The sequence below is a fragment of the Ursus maritimus genome, unplaced genomic scaffold (genome assembly GCF_017311325.1).
Source record: "Ursus maritimus isolate PB19 unplaced genomic scaffold, ASM1731132v1 scaffold_29, whole genome shotgun sequence".
In the NCBI taxonomy this organism is placed as follows: domain Eukaryota; kingdom Metazoa; phylum Chordata; class Mammalia; order Carnivora; family Ursidae; genus Ursus; species Ursus maritimus.
The window spans coordinates 5,205,064-5,218,363 of NW_024425452.1; the positions used below are offsets into that span (position 1 = coordinate 5,205,064).

Genomic DNA, 13,300 nt, shown 5'->3' on the forward strand with positions numbered 1-13,300 from the left:
CCTTCTCTGTCTCAGCTTAGCTGGGACTCTCCTCTCATGTCCCACCCCTGAACTGAGTCCCAAGTCCTTCCCTGCATGTGTTGTAAAAGGCTGCTTAGTGTCTTCCTGATACCCGGCCCCCTTGCTTGGAGCTGCCATAGTCTTGTACCTGCCCTTGGGTCACAGTCCTCCTGCGTGCGCAGTGTGCCCTGCCCCATCCATCCCCAGGCTGCAAGGTCTGCCGGGCCTAACTATGCCTGCCTTGTGCAGCTCATTCCCTAGCAGAGCCATGGCCTGGCATCTGGTCGACCTTGATACACAGCTCCCACATGGAAAAGGGTATTTCAAGCAACTTTGACTTTAATTTTGTTATTTTTAATTATTAATGCACATTGAAAGATGTGGTTGGAGTCCCAGCTCTACCACTTTCCGTGGGACCCCAAGTAAAAAGTGAACCCTTCAAGCCCCAGATTTCCCTACCCCATGACACTGTGGCAGCAGGGATACTGAATTAAGAGGTACTCATAGTACCTCTTAATTTTGCTCTTTGCCATCTTCGACCCTGTCGTGTGTCTCAGGATGATTCAGAAAGGCCCTAACATCAGTGGGGCTGGGCTGTCATGTGATGAACCGCAGCCAATAGTTCTATTCTCCACCCTGACTTGAGTCTGCTGTGTGGCATTATAAAAGCCTAACCTCTCTGAGCCTCAATCTCCCATAGTACGCTGCTTGGAAGCTGCTGGAATCCCATAAAGACTCCAGGAAATTCACTGAATTCCACAAATAACATGGTTCATTTTCTTTTGATTAATGATTTTTTTATCTTCATAGTGTCCTGGAATATTGTAATTTTTTTTTTAATTGTAGGACTCTACCATCTATCTGCAAATGAGTCTGGTTCTTAGTAGTGGAGTAAAGGCTGACTGGAATACACTCGAGGTTTCTTTTAAGTCAAGGGCTTCAGCCTTACAAAGATGAGTTTCAAAGCGTACCCTAGAATCCTAAGGCACTTTGGCCGGTGCCCAAATCTTGGACGAACTGGCAAGGGGACAAAGTCTGCCTCTGGTAGCCACCCCCGCATCACACAGCAGGCACCATTCCCTCCTTGCCCTGACAGACACCTAGCACATGATGTCCGGGGCACACAGAGAGACTCCTGGTTTCCCTCTGCCCTTCCTTCTCATCCTCTTCTTCCTGCCACCTAACCTGATAATGTAATCCCAGCTAATGTGGCATCTGGTGACCCAGCGTGCATGTGTAGCCCATTCAGGGTGACACCTATATTTGATAAAGGGCCTTTGGGTGCCGTGCCTTAAGCCAAGGGGTCAATGCTACCGTGGCAGAGAAGTAGAGAGGACACTTGAGAACAGGTGGGTCTTTAGGTGGCTCTAATGCCCTTACCTGGTAATCGCCTAAGTGTAGAGATCTGACTTGATCTTGGATTGTTCATGTGACCCACAGAGAATTTAGGAAAAACAAAGCCTTACATATCCTACTCTAGGTTTAGTACACTTTGTCCTCACACAGCTGGAAGGTGGTGGGGGAAATGAGGCAATAGAGAGAGCATGGATCCTGACGCCCAGGGGTGGGGTTTGCAGCCGGTCCCACCATGTCCTAGCTCTGCGGCCTTGGGCAGGGGACACACTTTCTCTGAGTTGCAGCTTCCTTATCTGCAAACTGGGAGTAATAACAGGACGGAGCCAAGGTAAGCAAGGTATTCAGACCAGCACACAGCCACGGCTATTATGACTCACCTTCCAAACTGACTGTCTGATTTCCAAAAATGCAGAGAGAGCCAGTACACCCAAGACGACTGGAGGGTGAGGGCGAGGTTCTCGACCTCAAAGTCAAGTCTGTTTCCCTCTGTCTCCCCCACTCTTTGGACCCCTGCCATCCTCCCAATCTCTTCCCCAACATCTTCTATTTCAAGCACCTTATGATCTGGGGATGGGGATCAGCAGCTGGGAAAAAAACCAAAAACCAGAAACATGTCGATGACTGCTTTTGTAACGCCATAGGGTACGGAGTGGATTCTAAAGGCATGGGCCAATATTTAAGGTGACTGAGATACTATGATCATTGGGGTGACCTGAGAGCAGCTGGAAGGCTCACTGCCCCCTCAAATTTCTCTCCCATGTTTGCATGTCACGAGGCCTTAAATTCCCACCACCGTCTGGGTTCTGGCTATTCCCATGGGACCTTGTGATGTTATGGGCGATGTTCCCATAACGGGCTATGCACCTGGATCACAGGGCACTGGTGAATTACAGATGCCTGGGACCCCATCCCCTGAAGACTCCGACTCATGAGTTTGTGCTGGAGTCTGGAACGTGTCCCCAGCAGTTCTTAGGACCATGAAGGGCTGAGGAACCCTGTTCTGGTGGAGACGTCCCAGCTCTGCAGTCAGGATCTCCAGGTTTCTCCTTCTGCTTATGCCGAACAGCACAGTACACAGAGCCCAGCAAGCACCTTGTCTGTGACAAAGATGAAATCTTTTTCTTCCTCCAAGGGGCTGAGAGTGAGAATAAAATCAGGAAGAGACTCAACAATGCATCAGAAACTGTAAGGACACATAAGGAACCATTTCTGGGGTGCAGGGGAAAGGTCAGGAAAGGGAACGCTGGCCTGGTTGGAGTGTTTCACTTTCAGGCTAAAGCAATTGAACTCGACCTAGCAGGTAGAGGAGAGAGTGTGATAAAGTATTCGAGGAATATTAAGCTAATGGCATCAAACCTGGTGGACAGGAGGAGAGAGAGGCTGCAGGCAGGATGCCATGACAGGGGGTGATGAGGTGACGTGGCAGTAAAAAACAAGGAAATAAATCATTTCTATGGTAGAGAATGATTCATCGTTCACCAGCCTGCTCCCCTCTTCCTGGGAACACAGCTAGGTGATACTTGAGTTCTGGACTATGGAAAGCAGGAGACAATGATTTGGCCACTTCCCATCAGAGACCACGCAAACCTTCCAGATAATTCTCCACCTTCCATCTCCCCATGTGCGGGCAAACCCCAAGTCCCACAGAGGAGCTGGCAGCCCTAGGGGGCGCAGGACTAGAGCAGAAGAAGCCTGAGCAGAGAAAACCATTCACCCAACCCTGCGCTGAGCTAGTTGGTGAACAAGCTGATGGGCCGTGGTTTCCGCAGTGGCCACACGCTGACCAACAAAATGCCACAGCGAAAAATCTGGCTTACAAAAGAGATTCGGGTTTCTGATCTTATTTGTCCCTTACAATATCCTGCCACACAGATCAGATCTCTGTGACGCTCCTTAAGTACCCAACTGAGGAGAGGTCACATAACTCTGCCGGCATGGCTCCCCTCTCCCGGAGTCCTGGGGTCAGGCCCTGCCCAGAGCTCTATCCCCAAAGGGAAAATCTGAGGCATCTGTGATCAATGACCACAGACAAATGGCTCCTTCAGTTTCTAAGGCAAATGACACTGTGGATCCTAGATTTTATGAAGTGACTACAAAATGCTTACAGCACCCAAATGAGAAAATGAAGAAAAAGCAGGTGAGGCTGCAGCCCCCCTCCCCCGCCCACGTGCTGTATGTACTCCCTGGGCCTCTGCTCCTTGTCAGCATGCGTAGCAGAGGCGTGCATTGAGGAGAGAGGAGCCTTGAGCTGAATCAAGAAAACTATACCTGTTGCCATGACAACCTCCCCAACTGGATTTTTAAGAGATAGTAACTGGGACATGGTTTTCACTTCCTCTTCATTCTAGGTAATGGGTTCCCCGTTGGATGCCATTCACTGTACATCCTTCCTTCATCTATTGTGTCGTTTCTCCATCCTGATACTTGCTGCTTTCCTCCTTGCCAGAGAATAATGATAAACAGAAGTGGAACACACCGTCTTCAGGTCCGTAGAGGTTGATACGGCGGGGAGAGTAACCAGCACCGAACTTCTACACACACAGCCCGCGGGTGGCCCGAGACACACTGAGAAGACCTCCCGTTTCAAATCTCCTCAGATGCGACAGGGCCAAGCCCACCAGCTTCAGATAATGACGCGTGTGCCTCTCTCTTAAAATATACTTGCCCTGGAAGCAGTGGTACCATATGCACCCTCAACATTGTAAATACACGTCCACGTCTCTCAACCTACCCTCAGAAGGGCTTCCTGGTCCTACCCTAACTCATATTCCTGTCACCTTCCCGCTTCTCTTCACGCTTTCTTCGCCACGGCCACACAGAACTCAGTCCTTCCGGGCCACGCTGCTATCTCCTGCCTCTGAGCCATCGTTCCCACAGTTCCCTTCATCCAGGGCATTCTATTTATTTCCCTCAGTCTCTGCTTCTTCATCAGCTTTGCCAGAATCTCTTGTGCCTCATTCCTCCCCCCCCAATGGGCATTTCCTGAGCACAGTCCTTATCTCCTTACTCCTTCAGGCTGGGACCCTCCTCCTCCTGGAACTTATTCCTTCACCTGCAGCTCTGAGCAGAACTTCAAACCCACACCCCGCGCCCCGGCCTTCCTGTCATTCTGACTGTGGGTTTTCCAGCACTCTGGGGGACATTGGCACTTGACTTACCTGCCATCACCTCAAACAAAACACTTGTAACACCAGAAGATTATTTTTATTAATAACTGCTCCTGTCCTCGCTGCTCTGTCATAGATTCATAGGGTTTCAGGTTAAAAGGAGCTGTAAAGCTCAAGCCCAATTAGTTTGTCTGCACTCAGTCCATTCACAACATCTTAGACAATCACGATCAAGCCCATCCATGGCGTCACCATCCCAAAGATGGAAACCAGTCTCTTGGGAGCTGAATTTACCACGATACCACTGAATCTTGAGCTTCGGTGCCCCTCACGTATTTGCACACTTTTCTTTCAAGGCCTATGCCCTATTTTGCACTCTTCCACGGCATACCCCTCCTTTCAGCCCTACTTTGAGCCCATGATGGCCGCCTCACAAGGAACACCGGAGAATCCTCGTCATGGCGTCTGCCTCAAGACTCCTTCTGACATGGTCATGGCGAATACAGGCCTGAGAGCAACAGCAAACACAGAGCAGCTCACGTTTTAACTAACTTCTCTTCCTGAAAGCCATACAGCATGTATCCTAAAATGTTCGACTGTGAATTTTATCTGCTAAGATGAGGTGAGACTAAATGACTTCTAAGAGCTTTCTCCAAGGCAGGAATTCTACCATGTTATGATTTTTTTTTAACTCCATTTTATGGAAAAGGAAATTTGGCCTTAAAGACAGCCACACACCCAATTATGAGGCAGTGCTGGACTTGGAGTACAGGGCTTCTTACCCTGAGTTCATGAATCTGCCACCACATCATGCAATAAGCATATGAGCCTTTCCACCAGGGACCAAGTCAAGGCCCTACCCTGTGTAGAAACTCCTGGTTGCTTCCCATGTACTTATGAGGGAGCAAAAACCACTTACCTGCCATTCACAACCCTTTCCATTATTGTTTTTTCTTTTCTCTATCTTCTTTCCAACTGCACCCTCCATATGCCATTCTCTCCAGCCAACCTTGCATACCCCCTGGGCCCTGAACAGCCTCACCTCATACTGTTGCTGAAACTGACATGGTTGCCATTCTCTGAATCCTAATCATTTTTTCCAACCACAACTCGGGTCCTACCTCCCTTCAGACTACGCTTGGAAACCTCATTCAGGCCGTACTGGTCCCCACACTTACACCCCTCATTTCATTTCCTGTCACCAATGAAGCACTGACGCTTGGTTGAAGTTTTACCCCTTAGTGGCAAGCTCATGGACTGCGGGCAGCCTACCCTCCTTGCTCTCCAGGCCCCCTCCTCAGTTTCCGCAGAGCCCGGCACAGAGCAGGTGGCTTCACAAACATAGTTGGTAATTGGTTGCTTGGTTGACTGACTGACTGACTGTTTTCAATCCCTTCACGCTCAAAGTTCTTTATCTTACTAATACCTCCTTCATGCCTAGCTTCTAAAATTACTTGTCACTCCAATGTCCCAGTGCAATATCACAAAGGAATAAAGCAAGTTATGAAAGAAAGGTCCAATGCATTCCTTTCCTCCCCTTTCTGGTTTACCTGTGGTCAGTTCGGGATGATTCATGCTAAGAACTTTCTTGCCTCAGCCTCATCCGCCCTAGGAAATGCATGCTTCTAGGAGGGGCTGAACTTCATGGCGCCCTTTGGATGCCCCACTATTTGGGTAGCTCTATTTACCCACGCTCAGGGCTGGTGGTTCTCAGTCTTTGATGAATCCCAGAATCACCCAGGGTAGCTTCATAAGGATACAGATGCCCGGACCTTCCCCAAAGCCTCCTAAACATGAATATCTGGAGAAAGGGCCTAAACAAGCCCATGTAAAGAAGTTTTTTCCTGTGACTTTTTCACACCCCGAAGAGGAGCACCATTGGCCTAGCCACTGTTGCCCACGACTGCCACAACAAATGTAATTCAAAGAATCTTCCCACACTAGCAGAGCTTTACAGGGTGCTTCTAGAAGTTAAAACTTCATTTCTTTTTCCTAGGAAGGATTCATTTAATTTCTGATGACAGGCTCTCTGGCTTATTTATCCTCAAAGAATTTCACCTCTCAGAACTAAGAGACCCCTTGACTACGATGTGTTTCCAAAGTAGATTCTTATCGGGGAGCTGGCAGACAAATGGCCCCAGTAGTTGGAGCTGACCCCTCAGAACACAAGCAGAGTCAGAGCTAGGATGCCCTGGGTAGAGAGAACCTTCTTATCACTGACCCACATCTTCCGGAAAGCCGTGCTTACCCACTTTGCTCCTTCACTATTTCTAGCCCTCCAGCTCTGATGACAAAGACCAAGAGGATGTCTCCTGGACAACAGTTTTTAAAAATACCAGCTATCGAGAGTCTATTATGTTATTTGCGTAGACCAGCTAGACAATACATGTAAACACATGTGTATGATATTTTCTATAAGAGCAACTATGGCTAGGCAGAGCTAGAAGGTCGCTGGGAGGGAGGGGTCCTCCTGGAATCAAAGGGCATAGACTCTAGAGCTTTCTTTCTCATCTACAGGTTAAAGTGATAGGCATCTTCCAGGTGAGCTTGCGAAACCCTGCCCAGAGCCCAGTGACAGGAAAGGGAATGAAGCCCCTGAAACAACATCTCCATGGGGTGCAAGGTCAGGGCCAGTGCAGCCCCCCAGTGGTTTGATGCATCCTGGTCCAGTCCCCAAAGCTATGTGAGAGCTCAACTGACAGGAGGAATCAACCTCCCTGGAGCTAGAGGAGCCCGAACACTGGTCAGGGATCTGCACACCCCCTGCGGCCAGGCCCACCACATCACTCCAGACAGTGGCCTCTGGGGGCCTCCAGCTCCCAAGCAGCAACCGGGCACAGGCAATCAGAGCCAGTGATATTTACACGCTGCTCCCGCTCCCGGGGTCTGTGTCCTGCCCCAGCGACAAGGCAGGTGCAGACAGGCCTGAGTCTGACTTCTTGGACACGCCAAGGCAGGGGAGGTCACGGGCTTGGCTTCTCACTAACTAGGCTGCAATAGGTTTGCAGTAGAAGCTACATTTTTGCCCCAGATTCATACAGAACTTATTCAGTGCTCACACCAACGCCACGAAATGTGTCCTACCATCATCAGCCCAGCACTGGTAAGAAAACGGTGGCACAGAGAGCCAGAGCAGCCTGTTCTAGCCCACCCAGCCGGACACCCACAGCCCGGTGCCCAAAGCCAGCACTCCTCTGCTGCGCCTCCTGCCGCCACTAATAGGGACCCAGCGCCTGGCAACGCAAAAGGAATCCAGACGAAAAGATGTTTACCTGACTGTCTAAATGGATGGAGTCTTGGCCCTAAGTAGAGAAAGGCAGGCTGGGGGAAGCAACATCAGCGGGCAGGGAGACAGGAGCTGAGCGCACTAACAACGGGCTTCAGTATCTGCAGACCCACCGCACTCACTCCCACCATCTGCCACGGGACCTGAGGCAAACAGGAAAAGACACACTCACAGACAGAGCAGGGCAGGTGAACTTGGGTATTGGTTCCTGCCCACAGACCCAAACCTGGACTAGTGGAAGGGAAAAACAGTTGCTTAATGTGCTGAAGGGAACAGCAAAACCTAGGGCTCCCGAGCTTAGGCGAGGTGTCCAAGGGGACCAGGCAGCCAGCAGACAGCAGGGATCTGAGAGGGAATGCCACAAGATTTGATCTTGTCTGTTCTGGAAGTCAGATGACTATACTATGGGTCACCATGACTTGACTTGTGCTCTGCACCCCTGTCAGGGCCTTCCAGATCACTCAATGAACAAAACAACTAGTCATTTCCATCGACAATCAGCAGGACTCCTGTTTTATTTCCCCCACGCTGAATTAATGGTTATTTGACTAGACCGACCCCATGCATGGATTGTTCTGGAGTCCTGTGGATAGGGCTTTATAGTCTGTCAGCATCTGTTAACTGAGCACAGATTGAGTGCAAGCTCTCCAATCAACAACACTCCTGATCGTGATGCCCTGAAGCTGTTAGAAATTCTCGACATTAATCCCCTCTAGTAAGGCTACCTATTTCAGCCGTGGCAGAAGCTGCCTGCAGTCAGACTTGTCTCTGATCATGACTCAGTGGCTCTCTTCCAGAGCTGCACCCTGGAGTCACCTGGAGGTGGGGGTGAGAAGACAGATTCTGGGTTCCTCTCCCTCCCCCCGGCAGAGATTTCCTTGTAATTGACCAGGGAGTAGCAGCCATCAGGAGCTCTTAAACCTCCCCCAAACAACTTGAATATGTAGCCAAAGTCCAGAACCACTGGTTTCTACTGAAATTCACACCCCTGGCACCAAGAGACATTTGTAACAAACTGATCTAACCATTTTGGTGGTGTTCTACTTCTTGGGTCGAAGGATGGGGCTGGGCGTCCAGGAGTCAGTACCGACGGGAGGAATGTCTCGATCTAACCTACTCAGCACATCCTGTATTTGTTTTTCCAAATCACTTTCTGTTTTGCTTTTACTTCCTCACTCTTCTTTCTGTAAACCACACCGGCTGCCACCGTCAACTCTCTAACCTGTTGTCTTCCCCTTACGATCAAAGTACAAGCTGTGTATGATCTCATTTATTCTGAAATAGCCCTGCTAGTGAGGAAGGAGCCAGGCTTTTGTTCCCTAAGGCAAATCAGGGGCCTGCAGATCAGAAAAGATTAATCTGCCATGGAATTCATGTCATTATTTTACTCTTATGTGTTTATACCAATTTTCATTTACAAAGTACGTTCCCTTGTTTGATCCTGTGGAATCGTCACAGCAAGTCTGTGGTGACAGTATTCTCGTAAGCGGGGTGGCCACACATCCTGATTTGCCTCGGAACAGTTCTGGTGTCTCAGCCTAATTATTCATAGCTTTCACTCTCCAACCAAATGTCTTGGTCTGAGCCATAAATTATATGATCACCATCATATAATTGTGGTTATTTATAACCATATAACCATCCTCTTGTTTTCAAGAGGCGGCCATTGAAGCTCATAGAAGTTAAGTAATTTCTTCAGTTATGAGCTAATCAGAAGCAGGGACAAAACTCGAACTCATGTCCCGTGTCTCTAAACCTCTGCCCATCTATGGCACATCTATGAAACATTAGATCAGACTTACTGACTTACTCAAGCTTTTCGTACTAGTGATGAAGAAACTAAAAACGTGGGGGAGAAGATCTCCTAAAAGTCACTACTAGAATGTTCCCCTGGAAGGAGTGCAGAGCAGAGAGGGCTCTTTGACAGCATTCTATGACATTAGAATGGATGGGTGAGGTATCAATGAATCGCCACCTCGGCTGGTACTCGAGAGCCTAACTCAGCCAAAGAAGGTATAAGCCCTGACAAATGGTATTTGGAAAAGAAAGAGTAAGAAATTCAGAGTCCAGGGGCACCTGGGTGGCACAGCGGTTAAGCGTCTGCCTTCGGCTCAGGGCGTGATCCCGGCTGGGATCAAGCCCCACATCAGGCTCCTCCGCTATGAGCCTGCTTCTTCCTCTCCCACTCCCCCTGCTTGTGTTCCCTCTCTCGCTGGCTGTCTCTATCTCTGTCGAATAAATAAATAAAATCTTAAAAAAAAAAAAAAAAGAAATTCAGAGTCCAAACTGCAACATCTGAGAAGTGGATCTGAATGTTATTTACAGTGTGCTTCTGAGCACAGGCATTGTTCAACCATGGAACAGGTGGAATCATCCTTCTTACCTCCCTAGGTTGTGACACAGAGAGCAAACTGTGGCTCACTGAACGTTCTCACAGCAGGAACTCTCACAAGCTGCCTGTGACTCACATTTATTTGTTTCCTTCATTGTTCACATGAATGAACCGAGGCTCATAAACAGGGATGCAGGGCATCCAACGAGGTAAGGTATTTGAATGTGTTCCAGAAATCCTAAAATGCTGCCTATTATTATTATTATTATTATTACCAACAGCAACAGCAGTAGTTAACAGATAATGATGATCAGTTGATGTAGGATAGAACCGTGCATCCTGGAAACTCTGTGGGTGACCCCAGGCTTTGAATGACACACCCAGCATACAGGCTGGGCGGAAAGGATATCCCTTCAAGGAAGTGTTGAAGATGACCTATCGGACTCTGGGTGGGGTCCCGCCTGCCCCAGAGGCTTCCTAGAAACCAATCCACCCTGCCCTGCAGAAGGGGCACCTCAGGCCCCAGCCACCTTCAACAGGAAGGCCTTTCTCGTGGGAATCACGTAGCCAAGAGAAATGTCCTTTGGGAATCCCTGATTCTGTAGATCAGGACCTGGTTTCCCTAAAATAAACCCATGCATAACCTGGGCAGGATCTTTACTTCACAATCATTTTCAGCCTTTGCTGGCCCCTATGAATGATAGCCACAACCCAGAATTTCATAAAAGAGGGGGGGAAAAACCAAGAGCTTTCCTATCTGGGATGCCTGCATGGCTCAGTCTGTTAAGCATCTGCCTTTGGCTCAGGTCATGATCCCAGGGTCTGAGGATCCAGTCCCACATCAGGCTCCTTGCTCAGTGGGGAGCCTGCTTCTCCCTCTGCCTGCTCTGCGGGCTGCTCCCCCTGCTTGTGCTCGCTCTCTCTCTCTCTCTCTCTCTCTGACAAATAAATAAATAAATAAAATCTAAAACAAAAAACAGAAAAAAAAGAGCTTTCCTATCTGATTTTTTGTCCCACCATCAATCTGGTTTTTGAGCTAATCATGAAGGCCTGCCTGGTTTTCATGGATCACTTTCCTTTAGGGACAGAACAAATCACAGCACAGGCATTTTAGAATTCTTTTGGGGGCCCTGAGAGCTGTGCAGTGAGCTTTTTACATAAATGGAGAAAACCTTCCAAGCTGCGGACATGAGGTTCCAAAGGTGCCGGCAGAATTGGTCTCTGTGCCTAGTAGTGGGGCAAAGGGCCCTTTGGCTCTAAAGAGTCAATTTGTGTTTCAAATAGCTTTCAGGAACTTGACACTATGAAACTACCTGCCCCCAGGAAATCTGAGAAAGTCCTAGAACAGCTTTCTTCAAGGAGAGCAGAGAGACTCATTGCTTTGTTAAAGCTCTCCCTGCTGATTCCCTAGGCTACAGACCTGGACGCCAAGGTTCAGGGCACCCATTCCTGGCCCTTGGTCCAACGCTGTCAAACTTTGAGGAGGACATGACCTCTGTCATTACCTGGGTCTGCCAAAGGACCTGGCAATCTTGCCCAGAGGGGTCCCAAAAACCAAATGAAACAGAGGTCACCTTTGAAGGGAGAGAAATAGGCTTAGCAAAGCAAATGTCATTAAATGACAGGTGTAATTTCTATGGATAATTTTGAAAAATAAACCTAAGGAAGGTAACACCTAGCGAAGAAAATGTAACAGACCTTTGTGGTAGGCGGGGTCAACTGGGACAGACCACTTACCCAGTGTAAAGGAAGTCACAACCTGATGGGTTTGCTTTTTTTTTTTTCTTAAGGCATCTGAAAGATACCAAAGACCAAAAGGTGGTTATCAAGGTTTATGTAGATCTTACACTTTTTTGTGACAATCTCTCTGTTTCATTAGCTTGGAAATCAGGGTAATTTGCCCCAAATAACATCGTTCCCATGGCGGGGAATACACAATGCCTTTCAAATGCCACCGGGAGACCTCTGAAAGGTACCAAGGACATGTGCATTTCAGGGAAACTGCCCTGGAAGGGTATTTTCCTCATTTGTGAAAAGTCCTGGCGCTCCGGCAGCCGGCGGACTCCCCTCCCCCAAGTGCTGGCGACGCTTTCTGCACTGCCCAGGAGGCGACTCTCCTGCCGCCTCAGGTTTCCCGGCTTCTGCGGTGAGTCTGCCGAGGCGAGGCGAGGACTGATCAAATGTTTCTTTCTTACACCCCACCACCGGCGGACCGGGAAACGCCGCCTCCCCACCCCCCTGCCGCCTCCATCCTTTTCCCTCCTACAGGTTGCAATAAAGTGCAACAGTTTTGATGGTAGATCCTTTTGCCCAGGGAGCAAGGCGGCTTCATTCAGTTTGTTCATGTGCTCCTTCATCCCATTCTGCCCCAGGCTGACCGGGGTTTTCCCTATTGCCAAACCTTTAGCATTTCCTAGTACTACCCTGTGGAATCATGATTATGACAGTAACAGTAATGTGGGCTAAAGGAGGGTTTGCTTTCTGCTTTGCGGGTCACAAAGCAAGAAACACCTTTGTTTCTTTCTGCTTTTCTTTGAAGTAGCTCTGAGCAAACCAGAGAAAGGACGTTTGAAGAAATGCTATTTTTATTTTGCCAAAGAGAATTGTATCGGTAAGGTTTCCTTTTCTTCCCTTCCGTCTCTTGCTTCCCCCACCCCGCCCCCCAGTTCTAGAAGAAAGGTCCACGGGTCCAGCCACGTTGCTGCCATCTCTTTCTACCTCCAGATGCCCTTAAGGACTAGCCAAAATCGCACGGGCACGGCTCTGGACGGATCCGCCTGTTCCGTAGCTGGTTTACCAACTCTCCAAGAAGACGGCCACCTCCCACATTGCACCTGACTCCACCTGACTCCAAGCGAGGTTGTCTGGCTTGCAGAAAGGCCACCCAAGGGAGCGCTAGGGCCGAACTGTCCTCCCTGGGGAGGGTCCAGCGTCCCAGCTCGGTCCGCGCGGGCACGTGAGCTCGCGCCGCAGGGAGCCCGACTGCAGGCGCGACAGGTGCGGCGGGCGCCCGGACGCCGACCTACCTTCACGAAGAGTTCGATCTCGGGGTCCCTGTCGTCCCCGTTAGCTGTCGCCGAGTCCGTCATGCCGTCGGCGCCCGGGGCCAGGGTCCCGGGCCGGGGAGGTGCCACCTCTGGGGCGCCCGGGCCAGCGCTCTGCGCTCCTGCTCCTGCTCTGCGGGGCCCTTCTTGAGAGCTGCGCTTACTACTACTACTA

At 49.5% G+C, this 13,300-nt stretch overlaps 1 protein-coding gene across 2 annotated transcripts in view; it reads right to left on the minus strand.

Annotated features, from left to right (window-relative positions):
* Positions 1-13,300, minus strand: part of CLIC5 (chloride intracellular channel 5) — a 102,613-nt gene extending 89,313 nt beyond the window's left edge. The window contains exon 1 of one of the 2 annotated variants that reach the window (XM_008691844.2): positions 13,108-13,300. In XM_008691844.2, the coding sequence (XP_008690066.1) occupies positions 13,108-13,170 (63 nt within the window). In that variant the 5' untranslated portion in view covers positions 13,171-13,300. Of the gene's footprint in view, positions 1-8,774; positions 9,848-13,107 lie in introns of those variants that run through there. The other variant, XM_008691845.2, reaches the window with a different exon arrangement.